This window comes from Thunnus albacares, chromosome 14 (genome assembly GCF_914725855.1).
Source record: "Thunnus albacares chromosome 14, fThuAlb1.1, whole genome shotgun sequence".
In the NCBI taxonomy this organism is placed as follows: Eukaryota; Metazoa; Chordata; class Actinopteri; order Scombriformes; family Scombridae; genus Thunnus; species Thunnus albacares.
Genome location: NC_058119.1, coordinates 27,503,737 through 27,527,591, shown reverse-complemented (window position 1 = coordinate 27,527,591; position 23,855 = coordinate 27,503,737). Strand labels below are relative to the sequence as shown.

The following is a 23,855-nucleotide window of genomic DNA, read 5'->3' as shown; positions in this document are numbered from 1 at the left end:
GGACCAAATATGGTGTCACCCATGTCCCTTCTTGGACAACGATTGGCCTGAAGCCACATGACCATATATCCAATCCATCTTTGTAGATGCCCCATTGGCTGATATGTGTCTGGATGTATATGATTGGTTGTCTTTTATATTTTTTTTTAACCTTTTTTCATACTGAACTTACTTTATTTAAATGTTGTTTGTAAGGTGTTTTATGATGACCCTGAAGAAGGCCACAAGCCGAAACGTGTCGGTCGACTAATAAAGTTGTTCTTCATACTAGGAGTGTTGCTGGAGTTCTCATCCCGCCCCTCCTGCCAGATCACTGTGAACCTGATTAGGCTTCAGTGATCAATGTGTCTCTCAGCCAAGTCAAGACAGGACCTTGATCACCAAAGCTGTGTCTCAAATCACACACTTCTGTTAGTACACTTTAATGTAGTACACTGTGTACACTATGTACTTACTGGCGTAGTGCTCGAATTTCTACAGGGTAGTGTTGTCTCAAATAAAACACAACCGTTGTGCACTTACCGGAAATGACGATCACAAATTAGCATTAGCTAGCGTTAGCATTCGTGCTGCCAAATCATTACAGACTGCTAAACTAACCCAAAAAACATACTGATGGCTTATATCTGACAACAGTATAGTGGTGCTTAGTGCTAAAAAACACACGTATAACTTACATTTGTATAATGTGGCGATGTTCACCGTAGTTACAACGTACTAGGCCGCCATTTCCAGTTTGAAAAGTGGTCCCTCCCCTTCTGATGGCGACCATTGAGGGCGAGAAGTGTCCATAGTTCCACACTCATCTTTTTGACTGTTTTGAGTGCACCATGCTTCTCAGTGTGAACACACTTATGCACTCAAAATGTTAAGTGTAACTACAGAAGTATGTGATTTGAGACACAGCACAAATCTGACATACTGCTGTGAACATCTCAAAAGACATAAATCACTCGCCTGTGTAGGAAATGACTGGACTTCGTGTTGACTTGTTAATGCATTTGTCACCATTTTTAATTTAAAACAAGTAACACTGCAAGAGGCAAACTGCGTGTTGGTCTGCGGATATTCACGCATGTTTGCTTTCCATAATATGTGAAACATGTGTGGAAAAAAAAATCCAGTATTTATAAAGCGCTGTCTGTCTGTCTCTCACAGCCGGCACCATCTCAGGCGAAGAGATGCCGATCATAGCGAGAACCAACATCAAGGAGCACCGAGACAGTTTCTCCTGCGAAAAGTTCAACTTCAGACTTCATCACAACATCACCTTCTACGTCTACGTGTCCAACTTCAGCTGGCCAATCAAGATCCAGGTAAGAGGTCCGGGCGAAGGGAAGAACACGTGGAGTATGTTTGTGAGGATGGATGGATGATAAAGGCAGCAGAAAACAACAACAACTTAACAGGGACTATTTCCGTCATTGATTAATCTGTTTTTTTCATATATTATAGATGAATCTATTTATAAAATGTTACACTGAAGCTTTCTTTCTAACAGAACAAAAAAAAACAGAAAAAGACTCAATTTATAACAACAAACGACCCAAATCTTCACATATGTGAAACTGGAACCAGAGAATGTTTGTCATTTTTGTTTGATAAACGACTTCATTGATTCATTTTCTGTTGATTGACTAGATCAACTAATTGTTTCAGTGCCACTGGCAACAGATATGAAAACCCAGAGAGAATTACACAGTCAGATAAGTAAACACAGTGAAACTATGAGTCAGTGCTGAATGAATTGTTTTGACAGAAGACAAGTTTCCAAAAAGACTTGGCTCTTACCGATGTCTCCTTGCTGTAATTATTAGTAGCAACAGAACTTCAAGTTCAAATTCTGGCTCATTCATCCGTATAAAAATATACTGTTGAATGAAATTGTTCCTCACTGAGGCCAAGGTGCAAAAAGTCTGAACATGGACTGTGGGCTATGTAAAAAATGTGAGTGCACATAATACAATAAATATGAATTAATCAAATGATACATAAACAAAACAGAAACAATGTGATTATGAAAGGAGTGGCAGTGATGATGTTCCCACAGAAAGAGAACTCTGCAGCTGATTTGTGATATGATGGTGATGTTATTGTAGCAGATGATGAATTCAGCTTGAAGGGTTTTAATCAGAGAAAAGTTGTTTGACTGATTCAGATCTGGAAGAATTTGATGCCTTTAAAGACTAAGAAGGTTCACCGTGTTCAGTTTTTCCTCAATAACTTCTGCAAATTCGCTTTTGCTCTTCGTATTGGGCGAATGCTCTCTATTTTAAAGGACAAGTCCATTTTTTGGGGTTTTTTTTTAGGGTTTTATATCATTCTGTAGGTTCCAAGTAGTGTTCCATATGTATTAAGATCCAAAAATTTTGGTTGAAGTACGTATGTTTTAGCATCAAAATGCCATTTTCCCATGCCGTTCTAAAAGCTCTTTCCCATGTCACCTGATATAGGTTTCTGCATGATGACGTTGCTACATATAAACTGATATAAATCCCCTACTCAGCCTAGACAGTAGCCACAGAGACGGACTGAGCGCTCACTGTTGCTGCTGCTCTGTTAAACATGCTAACAGACACACACATACAGACAGAGCGCTCACTGTTGCTGCTGTTCTGCTAAACGTGCTAACAGACACACACATAAAGAGACAGAGCGCTAACTGTTGCTACAGCTCAAAGTTTAAAAAAATAAAGTCTGAGTTCTCTGAGGTAGTGGAGCGTGTTTCCAGAGTGTTAAAGGCAACACCTGACATTTGGAAGGTTGCGGCTCCAAACGCTAAAGATGGTGCCGACCATAAACCGCAACTCTGGGCTTCAAACTGGATCCAATGCAAACCAACAGGTGATGTCTCACCTCGCTACGTCCATCTTTATATACAGGATGTAAATAACCCAATTTATGTTTGTATGTAGCTCTAAAGAAGAGATAGCCCTGTTGAACATCATTTCTGTCGCCTTTATTACATATTTTACCTGTTTCAAGTTTTTAGTGCCTTATTCCCTGTTTTGATTAGAAGGGCTTTTATTGTGAAAGGCGGCACTCTGGTACTCGACCAGCTCCTGCTGCACACAACAGTAAAGATAAAAAGTAAGATGAAAGAACTGAGAGGGAAAAATGCAATGTTTTAGCACCCCCCGATGAGGCATAAGGTTAATATTTGGTGTAATATTGTAATATTAATGCGTGGTTCGTATCTTAAAGTAATTTACGTAACGTTTTATTACTGTTTGTTTAATGGGAGGTAGTGTTAGGCTACGGTAAGGTAGCTAATATATTTTTTGTTTTGTGTTTTGTACCCAGCTCTTACGTTGGTTTTGGGATTGTCATTAAACCCAAAATCATCAGTTCAAGTGTCAGACCATCTTTCGGTGGGTGTATGCTACACAGGATATGGGTGTGACATGTTGTTTAGAGCCATTATATTAAATTATCTAGCTGGGTAAGTCAGTTTAAGTGTTTGGATGAAAATGGTAAAGTACAGTTTGCATCATCGTCACCATCATCATCACCCTCACCAGCTATGTCTCTGCAAAGCATATATATCCCTGGCAGGACATTGAGCATAAACTATTTGGAAAATTGTTCGGCAAATCTGCTATCACATTTAATGATCTGTTAGTTTTCCAATGTCTCTCCATCAATTATGCAGCTCTGGATTAAATCTCCAGGCGGCAGCCACACACACTAAATATTCACGCTCCGGCCTTATGATCCATTAAATTGAAGTAGACTTTTAGTGATGATATTTTAAGATGAGTGTCATGCAAGGTGCAGGGTGTGTGCTGATGGATGGAGTCCAGAAGTGACAGAATGGAAAAATTAGAGGAGAGTGAAGACAGGCAGGCTGCTTAACTAATATTGAGACTACCGTACGGTCAAAAACGTCCAGTGCTGAGAAAATGGAGACTGCCTAATTGACAGATTGAAGGAGAAGAACAGAAGGTCTGGAGAAGGATAAAGACACTAAGCAGAGGACGGATGGACAGACTGATGGATGGAGGGATGGATGGGAGAGTGATAAATGGGACGGACTACAGTAGCCGCTCAGGGATTGTTTTACCTTGTTTTCAGTTACAAAGCATTCAGGTAGAAGTTAATGGAAAGAGACATAAAATGATCCCTCACATTTAAAAGATTAAGGCTCACATTGTTTTATCTTTATATTTTTTATCAACAAATTCCATACGGAGACTTGAGGGTGATATGGATTGGTGTCGTCCAACGTGCACCGAAAGACTTGTGCCTTGAAGGGTGGGATTATTTAAGAATTTGTGATGGGTTTACTGATTGAGCTTTTTTGATTTTGCAAACTACTGCAGCATGTTGCCAGATGCACCTTTTTCCTAAAGGTAATTAGAGGTAGTCTTTCAGAAAGTGACAAGTATTATCATCCTGGTAAACCTGATGCTGGCAATACATTTAACTCCATAAATCTACATAAAATAGTCATACTGCTGCACTGGATGACATGTATCTTCATCATACTAAACATAGCTAGTGGTCATTCTGTCTCAACACGACTGCATTGTCAAACTTGGGAATGGAGAGTAGCTCCATGTTGGGCAGTTACAAAATATCCTTGGGGCTGCTGTTCCATATGTAATAAATTACATTCGATATTCATTGTAATGAAGGAATATGTCACCCAGTGCAACAGTATAACCAATGGCCTCAGCTGCGCCCACAAGGCAAAGTGTAGCATGAGTGTATTTCACCAAGAGATTTGAAAAATAAAACCACAAGGCCGGCAAAAACTATTTGTGAACTGTGTTTCAGTTAAACACAAAACAAAACCCTGGCTGTTAACCGAAAGTGAGAAAGAAACTGATGATCAAGAGGTGTTTTTTGGTCCATGAAACCATATTTCTCTTTTTTTTTTTTTTTACAAGGTCAAACTTTAAGCTGATTGAACTTAAAGGATATAGCTGGAGATTTGCTATATTTTTCTGACTGTCAACAAATCTCACATGCAGAGCCAAACCAACAGTTATCTGATTCTACTTACTAAGTATTAAGTATTGTGTGTGTATACAGAGCCTGATATATCTTATTCCTCTGTGCTGTAGACCTCTGTTGTTGGCTTGTTGTGCTACATATCACATCTGACTTTGTACCACATTGTAAATTTCTCAAAGAACTTCAGAACAAAGTCAAGAGGTTGTGAGTTGTAAAAAGCAAGTGAAGCTCTGTAAACTGAACCCTGTTCCCACACACAGAACTACTCTACCGAGACTCAAAATGTGATCGCTGTTATTAGTCTTTGGAGCTATTTTAAGCAAACTAACGTGACCAAACTCTTCATGATGAATGAACATGTCAACCAGTGCAGCGGTGTGTCTCATTGACATGTTTTTAATAGTTTTTTTTTTTACAACAATGGAGGTTTATGGACCAGAGGAGTAAGATATATCAGGCTTTGAATACACACACAACACTTGTAAGTGGGATCAGTTCATTGTCGGTTTGGCTCTGCACATGAGATTTGCTGACAATAAGAAAAATATAGAAAATCACCAGCCTTGTCTTTTAAACACAGCTGAGAGGTATAACACTGAGTGATTGCAAGGTAATTGTATTTCAAGGTTTGGCATCTTTGTTCTCTTCACATAAAAACAAAGGTTTATATCAGTTCAAAGTGTTCTAGCTGCTGATCATGTTTGGAGGGTCTTATGTTTGGGGCCCGGTGCTGCTAAAGGACTAGCTTGTATGCAAACCTTCAAAAACTATCCAATCCAACCGAATTTGGTGAAATGTTAGCACTTTTATATCTTCTCCTGATCTCTACATTTGAAACTCAAGCTATGACGTGTTAAAGGTCACCACATGATGTAGATTAAAAACGTCATTCAGTAACTTAATCTCAATCAGCTCGTGTTATCACGGTCGGTTTGGTGTGTATAAATGTTGGCGTTCGTTGCAGTGTGTCCTACACCTCGTTAAGGGTCATTTGTCCATCGATCGCTCACCTCATATGCATTTCCCATTGATGCTACATTATTAGAGCTCCATATATCTGCTGGTTGAAAGGTGATATGATAATTACCACGATGAGGCCTATCTCGCCGCCATGTCGGACGTGCCTGTGTGTAACACGAGAAGCAACTCGGCGTCCGGGTCCTGTGACCTTGGCGGTTTCCGACACCAGGACGGGGCGAGGATGAGAAATTGTCCTGAGAATTGGTAATGACCCGGGCTTGATATATTTAATCTAATAGACCTACACACACACATGCAGGTGCACACAAAATAACAGCCACATACACACAAGAGCACACGTACAAACACGCTGAGAGACACAGAGAGAGGAAGAGACAGAGCACAGACGCTCAAGAGCAACAGATCTCGACAGCTACCGGCCAGATTGTCAGGAAACGTCCAATAGTCATCCAGTACTCCTCTGAGGATGATTTCTAATGATTTTGGTGACCCCTTGACCTTTCATTTAGTGTTACCATCAGGTCGAACTTTTGTCTCGACCAATAAACAAAGCATCTTACCTACCTCACCCACAAACAGAAAGCAAAAAATATAAATGAACAAACAAAATAAAAACAAACAGACAGAGGTCATTTGCTTATGAAATTCAAGGGCAATTTAATAGAAAATGTCCTTAAAATGACTCGTAAATAAGTAAAAACCACAAAGTACACATACCATAGAGTTAAAATATGCAGTAAATGACAAAAGGTTACTTGTAAATCAATCATATCAGCGATCCCAATACCAAACATTTACCTAATAATACATTTAGCCTTTAATCTTGTCGTATTTTGAATGTATATGAGAGATTATTGTGGGAGTAAATCCTGCTCACTCACAACATCTTGCCGTTCTGACCCTTTAGCTGTGTATGTGTGAAACTCTGGCAGCCTGTTTTAACACCAGACGTGATGCTATTGTTCATGGCTGTGAAGCACAGACACACACACACTGATACATGGACTCATGTCACATGGTCTGGATGTCAGGTCCTTCTTTAATTCCCAGGGACCCCCTGGGCTACCCGGACCTCTGCTGGACTGAAGTCTCTTGACTCTCTGACACATGTATCCCTCTCTCACTTCTTATTTTTCTTTGTCTCTTGATGTCTCTGTCATAGAGCCGACCTTTCTGACTAACATTCGCCCCGCGCACAAAACCACGTAGACCTTTTACTAAACAGCAAAGCAGACAAGATGTAAAGATGTTTATAACCTGGAGAGCAACCATGCTGCCTGTGGATTGTGCTGCTGGTTGGCTAAAGTACAGATACACCAACACTACTTCTTTCTTTTTGACTTGGACTGTCCTCAGTAGAAATACTACAGCATTGATCGTTAGTTCAAATGCTTATAACAACCTGTGTGTCTGTTTTCCTGAGAAGCAACCTCTCCTCCACCGACAATTACTGTCCGCTGTTACTAGCAAAGGAGGAAAAGGAGGAAGTAGTGTGACGTCGGGAAACTTCTCAAAAGTTTTTGAGGAGGCCGGGGTGAATGTTTGGGTTATAAACCTTCAACACCAGAGACCATGCTTCTATCAGTATCAGTCAACATTGGTTTCATTTAACCTTTACCTCAACCAAACTGAGACGAAAGTTAAATTAAAGGCAAATTAGAAAATGCTAACATGACTCCTGTGGTTCGCTGTGGAAAGAACTGACAAAACAAGCTTTTTTTGTCATTTATATATGAAGACTTGTTGGACTGAGACTCTGCAGCTCCAGTTTACTTCACAAAGCTTTATAGTGAGTTTCAGCTCATTGTTTAGCTGTCCGGCTGCAACTTTACTGTTCTGGTTCACTCTCAGCGCTCTCATAGTATCATTTTCAGCCGTAACAGGCAGCTGTTTTCAGAGAATAAGCCCCAAAAAGCCCACTGTACACTACCTGCTCAGCACCAAACGGCAAACAGACACAGTTAGCTGTAGACTAGCTGGTGAACATAGTGGAGCATTTAGCAGCTAAAGATCCAGATATTTCCCTCAGGAGTTGGTAGAGAGCAAAAACAGAGCTAAAAGAGAGTGAATATTGGACTTACATTCACCAGGTGGACAGAAACACGACTCCAAATGGATGATAATGTTGCTCCGTAACTGCTAAGAAGTTCAACATATTGTGTTGTGTTCACTACTTGTTCCTGCACAAGTGTCCAAAAAGTCAGTTAATGTAGGTTTAAGGTGAAGTGCCTCCACTGTCAGATGTCCAGAGTCGATTTTGACTTTGATCTTTTTGTAAGATGCAAAAAAACTAAGAAATATTAATGTAGATACCCCAAATGGCTCTCAAAGCAGACTGCAGTAGTTTCTAATGATGCATCATAGAAAAGAGGTCGTCTTTGGTGCCATCATGGCCAGAATATGAACGTTTTTGTTGGTTTATCTCAACAGAGAAATAAGAAACACTGAAAAAAAACATTCATACAGAGTGTTTAACATTCTGTGTTGGTAGAAAAGGTGAAAATTGTCTCACGGACAGGTCAGAGAGTCCTCACCTTGCAAAAACGTTCACAGCTAGCAGGTCTAAAACTTAAATCGGTCCTTAGAAAAGGTGGAAATCCATGAAACACACACACATACATACAACATATCCACATCCACCCTCACTTGACCCGGTGAGTGTTTCCCCGGCGGCGTCCTGACGTCAGTCGGGAGTCGAGGGCTGGTTGTAAGGCAGAGGGAGGTGTTGGCATTGGTCGTTCTTCCGGAACAGATTTTGATTGGTTGTGTCACACTGACCTTGCACCTCCGTCCTCCGTTCTCTCTCGAGTTCACCATCATGACATGACTTTTACCAGAATGTTCCAGGTTTAAATATTTGTAAAGGGGTTTGAGTTACAGCATCAGTCCAGACGTTATTCAGGTTCCCATCAGCGGTTTATTACAAACACAGGAAATGATGGACTGTAAGACAAATATGTGTCTCTATTTCAGAAAAATGATGTTCCATACTCAACATTTTAACTAACTTTTGAAAGCTTTACAATTTGTATGTTTAATTTTATTATAACAAATGTTTTGCAAATGTCGAGCATCTGATCTAAAGTCTATAAAATCAGTAGAAATCATATTTGTAATGTGAACTGTAGGAATAAAAATATCCAAAATAAGAACAGATATAAGATACACCACAGGCAAATATAGACCATCTCTGTAATTTGTTCATTTTGACACCATTTTCCCCATAAATCAGGACTGGCCTGCATTTGTTTCTAATCAAAAAATCATGTTTTATTGATTGAGCCCACAAACATTATAGGAACATGACCCAGTTTCTCTCTTCATCTTTCTGTTTTGATAGAGCTGAACCGTTAATTCAGTCAGAAGTTGTGTAACTCGAAACCGTAACCGTTTCTAATTTGAACATGTGTGTAATTTGACAGATAATGTTATCTCAAAGAGAAAAGACTGAAAATCAACCCGCAATGAACAGCTCTTTGTTTCCAGCCTTTATGTTTTGGAGAGACTAAATTCAAATAAAGAGCAGGAAACTAGACACAATTTTCTGCTCCATTTTTTCAAAAACAACTGATTTCTCCTCCTGACCGTTTTCACTCCCTCTATATACGTCTCCATGCATCACAGCCTATAGGCCGGCTGATTAAAAGCCTTCTGTCAGAGGTGAGCTGCCATTTTGTCGCGGACGAACCAAGGGCCTGTGTGATTGGTCGGGTTGATTTGATTTGTCGCTCGGTACTCAGTCACTTATTTATCGTCTGCGCCTGCCATCATTAAAGAGGATGCCTCTGCTAATCAGATATCTGACACACCCCCACACACACACACACACACACACATACAGAGGAGGATCAGGGTCTATCTGAAGCATCTCATTGAGGCAGTATTATGTTCCATAGGGGGGGGAAAGAAGAAGAGAGGTTGAGTGCTACCCATTTAACCAAACAGGAAGTCATCAGCAGTCATCAAGACTATCAGGACAAATGATGTGTGTGTGTGTGTGAGACTAGACAATCTACTAATAAGGGAGCTATCATATTAGCTGTGTGATACCTCTCCATCCATTTTTTATAAATAATCCTGCTCTGAGAGTGTGAACTGCTCCGCAAAAGAGGTGAGACATGGTTTACAGTCAATATTGAACCTGGAAGACATTGTACAGATGTGTCATTTGAATAAACAGCTGTTGATTAGCGACTGAACTAGCTAGCTCACTTAGCAACTTGCTTGATGGGCTGTCGTGTCCGGCTAGTGCGCGCAATTTAGCAATTAATGCCAGCCATAGCAGCTTGCCAGATAGTTCCGTAAGTAATCATTATGTCACCAAGTTCCCAGCGACATCTAATTTTGTGAGAGCATGGAAATGACAAAAAAATAGAGAAAAAGCCAAACAGACTGAGAGAAAGCAGGTTACTGTCTGAGTCCGACTGATCAAGACACTTTCTACATTTTATTTGGTGTAATGGATCAAATTATGATAATACAAAGAGTCATTTCGGGGTGTATGTGAATGTGACAAACTGTTAAAATATTTAATTTTACAAGTAATGCATGTCTAAACAGCATAATATGATAACACAGAATGAAATCTGTTTATCATGTGATGATAAAAGCTGGAAAGCAACAACTCATCAAAAATGCAATAGAATTAGTAGTAAAAGCTGTTTATATCACCATCACATTATTAACCTACTATTGTACATTTTATGCAGTAAGTAGTAGTAGTTGTACCAGTAATAAAGCTAATTTTATTTTTATCACACAAAGTGTTTCTGCAATTAAATTAAATACACTTCATAATAAACAAGAATTAACATGTTTTTTACTCTTTGAATTCATTTAAATAGAAATCTGTCACTTCATAATTTAGTCAATTGCTGATAATAGCTAATTAACGATTAATAGAATTATACATGACAACATGAAGATGAGACTGACGAGTGACAAGTGGGAAAAGTGATACCGAGTGTTCTGTTGTTATATCATATTCAGATTTTCACTGCGGTTTGTTTTGCTGGTGTTTGAGCCGCAGATTGATGCAGAAGTGGATCTTAAGCACCTGATAAAAGCAGCTACATCTGTGAGCTCTCCTAACAAGTGTGCACATATGGTAGAGCTGGACTCATTTTCATAGCATGTAGGTGGAGGCGGCACTTGGCAACTGCCTCACTTTGGTCATTAGGTCCTCATGAATATGCAAATAACTGAAGAATGTGTGGTAAACACATTTCAGTCCCTGGAAAATTCACAGTTGTTTACATGCTGAACGTGTGCTTTAAACATCTTTATGTATTGTAGGATTAGAGTGTGAATACTGTACATAAGCTCCAATAAAATGTATTTTCTTTGCCTTTCAGCTTTTACTTTTGACCACTCAGTTTGTTTGTTTTTTTTTGATCTTGTACTAAAATATTTGGATGTTCTTCAGGTTTTGGATGTTGAACACAAGGTTGTGTTTGCAATCTTTGAAATCCTTGAATAAAGGTGTATTTCTATAATACGTTCCACAGGAGAAAAGAGAGAGAGGGGGCAAAGTAAATACTTGGAAAGCACAATTTTCAAAAAATTTCAAGGTAAATATTAATGACTAAATGTAGACAATGAAATATGTATGTTGTATAGGACTAATTATGAGGGACTGATTTTTAATTTGAACTCAACTCAACAGCATAAAAGTATTTTAAACAAAGTGGTGGAAAAGCTGATTGTCATGATCCAGAATAAGAAAAATAATACATGGAAACGTATTGCTAGACAAGTTAACTACTTCATCGTGCACCAGCATGGCGGTAATATGAGAGAATAACTTCCAAATCAGAGCTGAGTATGTAAATTACATGCTTAACAATAAACACGTACTTCAGCTTCAGGGTTGTGAGAGTCAAGAGAGAGTCTGCTGCTTTTAAGCTGCCAATATTCTTCATTAGAACTACTTGTCAGACGGTCAAACTGCTTCAGAAACCCCGTCCCATCACACCTCTGCAATGTCTGAACTGGAGGAGACTGTGTCCCACAATATCTGCTTCTACTTCATGTAGTTATTACAACACTATGACTGCCTTCCAGGAGAGATATTATAATAACTAATAAATAAAAAACCTTGATTTTTGACGTGGTTGGACAACACATTGTACAAAGTATTCTTTCCTAGCATAACCCGGCCCTTAGCCTGTATGTGTAAACCATAGACTGTATATAAAGTGACATCACCCATTGGTTTCCATTTGCTAGCTTACTGGGATCACCGAGCGCTACAAACTCGGGCTAATGTTAGCTACTTTAGCTAAATTGTGCTAACATGACAGGTATCACAATCAAGTAACATTGAACTTAGTGAAATATTGCAACAATAGTCCGACTCAGTGTGAATCCCGGAGCCGAAGAGAGCAGCAGGTGAGCCAACTGTCAATCACAGCTGTCAATCAACACCCACACAGAGACATCAAAGCTGCTATAAGTCTTCAAATCTTATTAACGGAGCAATAATTTAAAAAATGAGCACCAGCAAACTTATTAAAGAGCCTGAATTCAGAGATTGAGACCATAATGACTTTAGACCATGATTGACTGAGTATTTCTAGAGAGGAATTGACGTTCAATGGGAGTCAGCTGGAGCATCTAGCAGCTGTCTATGGCGTTGAGCTTTACTTCCACAATCAGCGTCAGCCTCCAGCCTCGTTGCTGTTTGGTGTCAACAGTGTTCTTTAAAGTGCTGCAGGTATGAGTGAGTGTCTCTCTGTTGTCCCCGCAGCGCTGATGAGGATTAAATGAGAAGAGAAAATGAATGAATTCCTGCTGCTTTATCTTTTACCCCCATCGTCCTCCTCCTGCCATCATCTCCCTGTGTCTGTGTTCCCTCTCTTCCCTTGTCTTTTCCCTCCATTCATCTTATACCTGGTGCTCTCTCTCTTCCTTCCCATCTCCTTCACCCCTCCGCACTCTCTCTGCCTTTTATTTCCATTTCTTTCTGTTTTTTTTTTTTGTTTTTTTTCTCCATCCCTTCTCGCCCTCTTGTTTTCCCCTCACTTATTGATTAACACTTTCTTTCATTCTTGGTTTTAACAAGCAGCCCTTGGTTCAGGGTTAGGGAAATAAAAGGCAGCCCACTGCTGTCACAGCTCCTCAGCTCGTCCCCAGAGGGCCCAGCATGGACCTTCAGTAATGACCGGTCTGTAGAACAGAGGTCCTTGGAGTCCTCTTTACGTCATTCCTGTTCCCCTCATCTTTTACCTTTGTCTCCTACCTTAGCCTCCCGCTTTTCTCCTCTCACACTCTCTCCTCTGGTAATTGCAGTTATAGCCTTGAGATTAAAAAAAAATATTTCCCTTGAACAGTCAGTTGACCTCTGATCTCCAAGCAATTACTTTCTATAGAAAAGGAAGACAACTGTTGTTTCTGTGTTTGTGCCATAATGTGTATTATTTCGGTATTTATGCTGTAACTGCTGTAATGTTCTTCTTCCCTGCAGTATTTTCTGTAGCTGCCTTTTGTATCGTTGCTTCTTCGAGCACTCAGCGGTTACAGTCATCACACCGTGTAGCAGAAGCTCCAATCTCCACTTTGCACTTGGAGTTAATTACATTAGCAGTGTTAATCTGTCTGTTTCAAAATTAGAGGTGAATATACAGAAGGATAATATTTCAATTATCTCTGTTGTGTTTAGGTACATGTAAGGCTGAGAAGTTCTGCAGCGTATTGATCTGAGACCCAAAAGCATCTAAAGGCGAAGATGAACGTAAAATCTTGTGAATTTTCTTAAACTTACAAGGTGTTTCTGGAAAACATAACAACTTAAGATGTTCTCAGATATTATTGTAGATTAACAAATACCTCTCACCCACATGTACAATTTAATACAACATGACCAATAATGAAAGTAGGTCTAATCTAACGCAAACAACAAATAGACAAATATGCTTTATGTAGGGTAAGATCCTGAAAAGCAAAGTACAAATGTGAAAATCTTACAGGGAAACTTTGGTATTTTTCAACCTATATTCCCATATTTTTGTGTCTAAGTGACTAATGGGGACAACCATTTTTGAAACTGGTCCAGTATTGAGCGAGGTGTTGCAATGTAATCCAACGGGGCAATAGTGCCACTAACTTCGTCTTGCTCAAGTCTGGTTCTGAAATATTTCAAGAGTTGAGTTGTTGAAATCAGCTAAATATTCAGCCATGTCAGAGCTGGAGAAAGGAGTGTCTGGAGAGGTTTGTTGTGTTGGAGTACAGAAATCGTAGCTTAGTGTTATCTCAAAGATTTTCAAAGTCATGGCTGAATATTTAGCTGATTTCAACAACTCGTGAGGTTTCAGAACGAGACTTCTCCTGGAGCGAGACTTGATTAGACACATTAACAAACAGACTGGATCAAGCAAATCATAAAGAAAAATGTTTTATTTCTCTGTATGGTCCTTTCCATAATGTTGTCAGACACTTATTATAACAATCTGAGCCTGTCAGTGGTAAAAACAAACACTTTTAGTGGACGTATATTGGCGGGCTGTCCACTGTGAGTCCAATAATGTGATAAGAGTCCGATGCAAACTCTGAATCAGGAACAGGTTGCCATCACATCAGACAGCCATGAGTTCAGTGATGACTGACTGTATATGGAGAGAGATAGAGACTATTTAATTTTATTGGTAACATACACTCAGTTGCTAGTTAATCATGCACACAATGAGACTAACAGACTAAATATTAGAAAGGCCTCAATTCAACAGCACATTCAACTGTTTCAACAAAATCCAAATGTTATAACCTTCATGATGGGAAGATTTATTGTAAGGCTGTTGTATTTGACTGTATTGTTTTAGCTAGGTGTACCTAGTAAACTGGCTACTAAGTGTATATTTTAATTGTATCCTATCCTGTGTGTTGGTGCGCCCTTGAAGTAAACAGTTTTTGCCTGCACAGGCTTATAATATTATCTTATGTCATCAGCTCTTTTCCCAATGGTGCAATTTGCAGACTTCTACATGGAAATGCAACAGCAACAGTTAATCCCTGTGCAAAATCTTCTGTCTAAATCCATCAGTTGTGGTTGCTTCCTAGTAGCTTTCTGGTAAAGACGAATGACACGTAACCTCAACATATTTGGTTCGATTCTAGCAGCAGATCTCTCTCTCTCTCTCCTCTCTGTTCCTGTCATCTCTCTACCGTCGCTAACTAACAACTAACTTACAGAAAAATAAAAAGCAGACAGAATTCACTTTGTTTTGCACTCTCAGACATGACCTCAGTCTAGGAATTGAACGTTATATAAGTGCATTAAGTTGCACAATGTAGTGTTAACATCCTCAGCATGTGTAGATTAGGTCTGCATCGTGTGTGTGTGTGTGTGTTTTGTAGGTTCGTCAGACTTGTGTGTTTGCTGCTCTGCAGTGGTCTGGGTCAGGAAGAGAAGGGTGTGGTTTAAACAGCTTATTGATTATAGTTGTGTTTAACGACTGCAGTTGTTGTAAATTGAAATGATGGCCGTACAGACTGGAGTTTGTGTGGGACTGGAAAGTGTGTGTGTGTGAGAGAGATTAGGAAGAATATAGTATAGAGTATGAGCTAATTTACTGTGTTCAGTATTAGTTAGTTGTGTGAAGAGTTGTATGTATGTATTTGTCTCTGTTTCCGTGTCGGTGCATGTGAGTACATTCATAATAACTCTTTATATTGTCAGGAGGTAATGATGTAAATTGCTGCATTGGAAGCCTGAATGCAAAGCCAGGCTCTTTTCTCCCTGATGCCTGTATTAATGCGGTGTCCCTCTGGACTGAAATCAGCTTTTCCTGCAGGTTTTTCACTGTCAGGCCATTTTACCTGCTGCACAAATGCTGGTAAACCTCTTAAGCCCATTCTGCCCCATTTCTTTCTCTCTCTCTCCCCCCCCTCCCAAGTAGTCTCAGAGGATTCACCAAAGACAAAGACACAGCCTTTCCGGCTATTAGGGCCATTTAAAGGTATCCCCATGTTGAACATGCTTGAAATATATTGCTGTCAAATGTACTGTGATGCCTGTGATCAGTGTTTTTATATTTTATAGCCCTTGTTAGCCGCAGTGCTGCTCGGGGGTTTTGCTGATTTTAAAACAGATCTTTGACAGTCCCCCATGTCAGGAGGATCAGATATCACATACTAATTTGCACACCAATGGCCTCAGGCCTAGACCAATTTCACATTGTCTTAAAGTTTCATAAAGACCTTGAAAGACCTTTTTAAAGCCAATTAAAATGAAACATCAGACAACTCACCACTTAATGTAAAAAAATGAAGATGAATAAGAGCGCTGGGTTGCCTGACAGGGTTGATTTCAAATGAAACAGCTGAGAAACACTTGAAGACTTCTGGAGTTAAATAGCGGGTTGAAAGGCTGCATTTAGCGGCGTTCAACGCATTTAGACCCTGAACTTTTCCGTCAACGTCAAGTCTTTGTTTTAAATGTGAACGCCGAGTAAACAACGCACTATTACAGCAGATGTCCTCATCCTCACACCCGATGTCATCCAGTGTCTGCTTCTGGTTAACACTTGTCTGTTCTAACAAATTACAAACAAGCTGTGCAGTTTTCATTATGAAAATATCTGTACATAACTTTTTATTTTACTTTTTTTTTTTCTCAGCCTTTATTTAGCTGGTAAAGCCTCATTAAGTTCTGCTGTTTGTGTTATTTTACAGAAATATCTCTTAATTTGAAATAACTATACTATTGTCCAAAAGTACTAATATAAAATGCTTAAAACCAAATTAAATGATCATTTGTCCTTTTTAAGAGAAAATGTCAACATTTGCTGGTTGCAGCTTCTTAAATATGAGGATTTGAAGCTTTTATGTGTTATAACATGACAGTCAACTGATTATCTTTGGGTTTTGGACTGTTAATCGGATAAAATAAGACGTCTGAAGACGTTATCTTGTGCTCTGAGATGTTATAATGGGCATTTTCCACTATTTTCTGACATTTTATAGACAAAATGATGAAGTTAGTTGCATCAGTTGCAATCCTACTTTCCAGACAAGCGACATCTTGCGGTCATGTGAGTAATTATCGCCCTCACAAAGTCCCAAAAGTAGAAACGTTGTGTCATTGTTGTGTTCTTAGGAAGAGGAAGAGGAGGTTGGAGTAGCTGGTTTGGTCAACAAAGCGTGCAACTTTGACTCAGGAGATTATGGTTTGGTTCTGTCTTGTAATAACAGTTAACATTGGTTTCTTGTAAGTATGATTACAATGTTTTCCTAAACTCAACTCAAACCGAAACCCACCCACGTTTTAACCACATATGTGTCACATCAGAAAACACTCAGATGACTTGTTTAAGGGACAGTCATATGGGTAGTTTTGAGAAGAAGATGCTGTTTATGTTTTAGTTGCCATTAAAGGATCAACATGGCAACCTGACCATCACAACTTCAACATGAATACACCAAGAAAATGTCTCTCTGCAATTCAACGCAGTCTTGGACAATTTTAATTTGGTCATGTGATTATTTGTTTTCCCATTTTCCCTGTGTACTCTCAACGCCGGTGCACGACTAAGACTCTCAACGCTCTCATACATTGAAACAAAGTTTGTCCTCTGCATTTGATGCATCTTATACACTTAGAGCAACGGGCAGCAGCAATGCAGCGTCTGGGGGAGCAACTCCAGTTCTTTTTGCCAGTGCCAGTGGTTAGAGGGCACTAACAGGAGCACTAACCCCTAACATACATGTCTATGATGGTGGGAGGAAACAGGAGCACCCAGCGGAAACCCACACAAACACAGGGAGAACATGCAAACTCCACACGCTTGGTTTGATATGTAAGCCCAGACACCAGCGGCATTATCATTGGTTTGACTACCTTGACTGCTACAGGCATTAAATGACTTGACACTACGTGACAGAGTCCATGTGTGTTACAGTTGAGTTTTTCCTCAATTAAAACAACCAATACGACCAACCACTAGGACCAGCTAAAGCAGTGACATTGACTCCTGCCAGCTTTTTTGTTGAAATATGCAGTGGAGGTAGTGTTATCAGGAATCACTAGAGTGGCTGCATGAATTTTGCCCTTGCAATATCTGATTATTTTTTAATGGTATTTTTAAATAAAATGAACCATCCCAGGTCTCTTAATTTGTTCTGCTGTCGGTTACGGTCCAACACCTGAATGCTAGTTTCAACCGTGTCCTAGAAGTACCTTGATGTGCTTTGTGTGTCTCCGCGATACTTCCAACAGTAAACTCTGCTCTGTTTTGTTCCTACAGGGCAGAAAAGTGAATGGAAAATCAATTATGTCTGTGTTAAATAATCCTCTTAACATGAGCGAGTTTGAACATGGACAACAATAGCTTTTCAGGAGTTTTCATAGCTGAGGGCCAAAAACTTTGCTCTGGAGCAGCAGGGTGCATCTCACACACTCTGAGACACACACACACAGAAAAAAAACAGGAGCGCACATACAGAAAACACACATGGATGTCGATGAAGACGGAGCGCAGGGTTAATACTCTGAGGGATGAGATGAGGTGAGAGGTGAGGGAAAAAGTTTTACGGTGATAGGAATGAGCATGTGTGTGTGTGTGGGTGTGTATGCTGATGAAACAAATTGAAATATCTGTAACACTGCAGCATACAGTATAACGCACATGTTTGGAACACAGGAAAAAAAATCATCAATGCACATAAAAACACATATTTTGCTATTGTAAAGAGGTTTTTCACCAGGCTGAGGTGGAAACAGACTCGGTGAATAAATCCTGAAGCGTGTTACTCAAACTTTTGCTCCACTAAAGAGATGAAGAAAAATTGCAGCAGATGAACTCATCGGATTTGTGCGGACCAATGACGAGACGTTCCTCAAATTAATACATAAAACAAACATAAATACCATATTTCCAGCATGTTTTCCACACGGTTTTCCAACATCCAAGGTCTGACAGGTGCTTTCACAATTATGTAATGTTGTGTTCACCTCTTCTTCTTCTGCAGTGGTTTGTAATATTTGCATAATAGTGGCAGATGGAAGCGCACCTTCACCTTTTCTTTTGCAGATTTTCTGGACATTCTGTTAAAATTTTTGCTAGATTTTGGATGCAAACGTGGCCTGAAGACAACAGCATTACATAGATGCCAAAGAATCATAAAGTCATTAAAGAAAAATGTGATTTCAAAACCCTAAATTAAAATGCAAATATAATAGATCACAACAACCTTCCCTGGTGACTTCGGCCAATCACAGGCCTCACTTTGAGCTACTTTAGGAACTATTGAAGATATAGTTATTCAGAAAGTGTTGACAAATATCATTTGTTAAAATCGTGAGGAGCACAAATCCCTAAAAATCCATTCACCTCCATTGTTGTGGGGCGGCAGAGGCAGATACCTCAAAATCTCAGCACTTAAAACAGAAGTATTAATTATAAGGAAGGAAGTAAGTAGAACAATATGATGTAAATTGGGTGAATTGACCCTTTAGATTATCCCGCAGGATTATTGAGTCCATGCATAAGATCTGTGGCTCAGGACAGCAGAGGGCCACAGAAGCAGCACCGTCCCAGCACACAAAACACGATGATGGATGGTGCAGTCAGTGGATTTAGTGGTGCTGCAGTTTTGTCGGAGTTCAATTGGACAAAGTGCTGCAGAATACCGGAGAGCACAAAAGGCCAGAAGCCTTTTTCTCACAAGCTAATCTTATAATAACCCTACAAACCATATGACGGTGGCTCGTATTGTATTCTTTGTGTGTGTGTGTGTGTGTGTTAGAGAAGGAGATAGAGAACATGTGAGAATGTGTTTGGCAGAAATAAAATTGTTGGCCTTATGTAAGAGGTCTGAACATTGGCCTCAGGTAATAAAGATGTTCATCCACAGTTATTGCATCAGTTTCACATGATGCGCTGTAACGCATGTTTTGGGGAAGGAGAGCTTATGTAAGGCCTCGCTGAATGTGCTGGAATGTATAGTCACAGTGTGTTTCGGTCGCTTTGTGCAAAAATACAGACATGTTCATTCAAAACCATTCCTCATCTACCACTGACCTGATCTATTTTAATTGTGTTTTACATGTATAATCTTCTACTTTTCAGCGTGTGGAAGTATTGGAGTTACATAATTGACTACATAGACTGAGATAATTAGTCATTTTATTCGTCAGGCATAAAATTTTCAAATTTATTTTTGTTATTTAGGTCGGAAGGAACTCGAGGTTCTCTAACTTTGCTTGAATTTTATGTAATTGTGATACGTGATTTTGTTTTTTTTTTTGTCTAGATAATAAAAAAAAGAATAGAGCACTGCTACTTATTCATGCATATGCACACATAAAATGATAATCAACATCTTAAAAAAACATTTTAAAAGTGAAAGTTTTGAATAAAATTTACATTTGGATCATAGATTTTTTTCTCACACTGTCTTTCCTCTCATGTTTTTTTTCCAACAGATTGCTTTCTCTCAACACAACAGCATCATGGACCTGGTGCAGTTCTTTGTCACCTTCTTCAGGTAAGTTTTCTTGACTGTCTCCTCTCAGGGTTTTGCTGCTCAGTGGCTCAGTTCCCAGAGGCACTTTTGCACAACCGGGCCACAACCTGAACTCATTGTTTTACAGTAGGTGGCAGCACCCACAGGCAGGACACTTAACTCCCAACAGCTCTGGCAATCTTCTGCATCTGCTCAACAGCAACAAGAAGTGTGGGCCAACTCCCAACTCCAATCCTTTAGTGAAATTCAGGTCAAAAGACTTGTTAACATATAGATGAAAACAGAGCTAAATTTGGTCAAAAAGTGAAAGTTTTTCAGATGCAACAGTTGTTTTGACAGAATTTCTCATCTCTCATCTTTCAATTCTTAATTTGTTGTTAAGACCTTCTTCACGAACACTTATTGAAATTACCCAGAAGTCTAAATTATGAATTCCATCTGACTAAACTAGAAATGTTGAAACTAATATTCTAAATTACCTTATGTACCTGTTCTCCCAAACATTAAGCCACCATCAGCAATTGATATACATTTGTAATGAAAGTATTTTTGTCGTACTGTATATTGAAATGTCTCCAAATAATAATGCCAAAGACTGTATAAAGATTATATCCAAACAAACCTAATGTAGTCTAGGATAGGGTCACAATTTTTCAAGTTTGTCTCAAAACAATAATCAGGTGCTTATATGAGCTCTGAAACTGATTTTGCTTGCAGTCATCATTCCTCCTCTTCACACTGACTATTAAGGTATCACAGTGTCCATATGGTCACCTGACTATTGCTTTGCCTTGAAGAAATGTGAACCCACCCTTTAAAGAGTTACTCTGTGGAGTTTTTGACCATTAGTACAACTATGGAGCAGTGCTTTTCTGAGTGGGTCCCTGTTTTGTTTGAATCGTGTTGTTGGTTTTACACTGTTCCACTGATTGACAGCTGGTGGCGGTAACACGCAAACAAACGCAGTGAAACATTGGTGTAAACAATGCCAGATTTAAAATGTTTTTAAAAATTGGCTTTGCACATGTTTTATGAGGAGGGAAATGCAGCCGACACCTTTGTTGGACCTCAAGGATACACACTTCTGGTGCATTTTTGGTGAATGTTAACATAACTTATGTTTATTTACAAGACGTGTCAGCTGAATATAGAAACCCACTTTGAAAAACTCAAGAAAGAAAGTAGTTTTTATTTTATGATTTGGGTGAAATGACCCTTTCAACTTCAGCTGCTTGGTGGCCGAAGGCAGAAAAAACGCCGCGGTTGCATTTGACAGCGTCCTGTTGTGTGTGTGTGCACTTCTCTGTCTGTTAAAAATATTGTAGTTGAAAAGATTTAAATCCCACACTGAGTCCATTAAAAACCAAACAGCCAGACAAAGCGGCCTGTTTTTTTTTTTTTTTTTTTTTTTTGGACTGGGTAAGAGACGTTTGTCTTACAGCTCAGAGTCATGCAGACAGACAGTGGATCTAATGAGAGAGTGATTTGGTGAAGAAGTCTGGAATGAAGTCTGCTGTCTTCAGGCGAAATGCTGCCACTCAGCTATGACCCCAAACAAGTGTGTGTTTATCCGTGTGTATTCATCTAAGTGAGTGTATGCGTGCGTGGTTTCCTGCGTGTGTGTGTGTGTGTGTGTGTGTGGGCGTGCGGGTGTGCATGTGTGTTACTGTGCAGCCATGTGAGGAAGTGAGTCGTGTCATGTGCCCAGGGCCGGCTTCCGGACATCAGCGACCTTTAGGCCAGCATACAGGGATGATGTCATCAGTAGGGGACAGCGTCAAGTTTTGCCGGAGAGCTCGGTGTTGTTTCTCTGTGTGTGTGTGTGTGTGTGTGTGTGTGTGTGTGTGTGTGTGTGTGTTAGTCACCGCTCTGTTTATGAGTTGTTCTCTTCCTCACTGAACCAGAAAGGTTATGTGCTACAACTACAGGACTTTTCTTTCTCCCTATTTGTTGTTTTTTTATTTACTGCCCTTGTTATATAATTAAATGTGCATGTTTTTAGCGGTGGAAGATGTGTTCAGGTACTTTACTCAAGTAATATTAGCATTACTACCATAGAAAAAAGGCACAATTAAAAGGAAAACAAAAAATGTTTTTTCGATTTTTACTTAGAGGCCAGTATTAAGAATTGGTGAGAGTAATGTGGAAGTGGTCATTGTTATGGAATTTTCCATCTTTAGGTTACAAATTGAGTGACAATTTGGGTCAAAACGAAGCCTTGAGGTCACACTGTAATCCTTAATCTCTCCTTGAGACTTCAGCTGTCTGTGATGTTTTGGTGAAAGCAGAAACCTCTCTGATAAAGAGTACATCAGCATTGCCATGGTAAGCCAAGGCCAGAGAGGATCATTCTAGACAACACATGTGTAGCCAAAATGTGTTGACAATGACCTGAGGCTCAATGCAACGTGACTTCAGATGTCACAGGTAAAGTGCAGTCCTTTGTTTAGAAACTAGTGAACCAATTAGACTAATTTATCATATTGTAGGCCGATCTGCTTGGGTTAAAGACTAACACTCAGACTTTCAGGAGACAGAACGAGAAGAGACAGCATCCCAGTTACACCAACTTGGATGTTCACTGTTTACGGTTCTCCTTGATCAAGTAACTTCAATAAAACATCTTCAGCCCTCAGACATCAAAGCCTCCTGTGTGCTTCTCTCCACTGAAGTGTTGACCATCGCTCAGAAATATCCACAACAGTCATCGGCAATGACAAACACACAGAGAATTATTACAAACTCTGCAGTTCCATGAAGCTTTTTAGCTAGCTCATAGTTTTGGTTTTACAACATATTTACTCAATAATAAGTTTAATAGTAAGTTTATTTAGTATAGCACCTTTCACAGAAATAAAATTCACGTGTGCTTCCCAAGAATAAAAGTTAAAAATAAGACCATAAAACATACAAACAATAAAACCATAAGCCACAAGATAAAGTTAACTTACAAACTAAACACAGGTAACAGGATCTTCAGCTGCTTTTACAGAGACTGCAGATCGTATCGGGTCAGCCAGTAGATCCTGGTCAGAAGACCTAAGTGACCTACTGGTGATACAGGGATGGAGAAGATCACCGATGTACTCAGGTGTCTGTCCATGCAGGGCTCTATACGTGAAAACAAGAAAATGAATCCTAAACCTGATGGGAAGCCAGTGTAAAGACTTTAAAATGGGTGTGATGTGAGTCGTCCTGCTGGTTAAGAGCCTTGCAGCAGCATTGTGGACCTTTTGTAAACGGTTCAGCGATGACTTGGTGAGACAGGTGAGAAGGGAATTACAATAGTCCAGCCGGGATGATATAAAAGTGTGATTAATCATCTCTAGCTCAGGTTGCGATACAACAGACCCGAGTTCTGCGATATTTCTTAGTTGGAAAAAACATGTACGGATCAATGATTTAATATTCTGATTGAAATGCATAGCCTGATCGAATATAACACAGACAGGCAG

The 23,855-nt window shown here is 39.6% G+C and overlaps 1 protein-coding gene across 3 annotated transcripts in view; it reads left to right on the top strand.

Moving 5' to 3' along the window:
* atrnl1a (attractin-like 1a) overlaps positions 1-23,855 on the top strand; it is a 322,517-nt gene that overhangs the window by 164,252 nt on the left and 134,410 nt on the right. For 2 of the 3 annotated variants that reach the window (XM_044372295.1, XM_044372296.1), the window contains 2 exons: positions 1,159-1,316; positions 20,360-20,421. In XM_044372295.1, the coding sequence (XP_044228230.1) occupies positions 1,159-1,316; positions 20,360-20,421 (220 nt within the window). Of the gene's footprint in view, positions 1-1,158; positions 1,317-20,359; positions 20,422-20,527; positions 21,366-23,855 lie in introns of those variants that run through there. The other variant, XM_044372297.1, reaches the window with a different exon arrangement.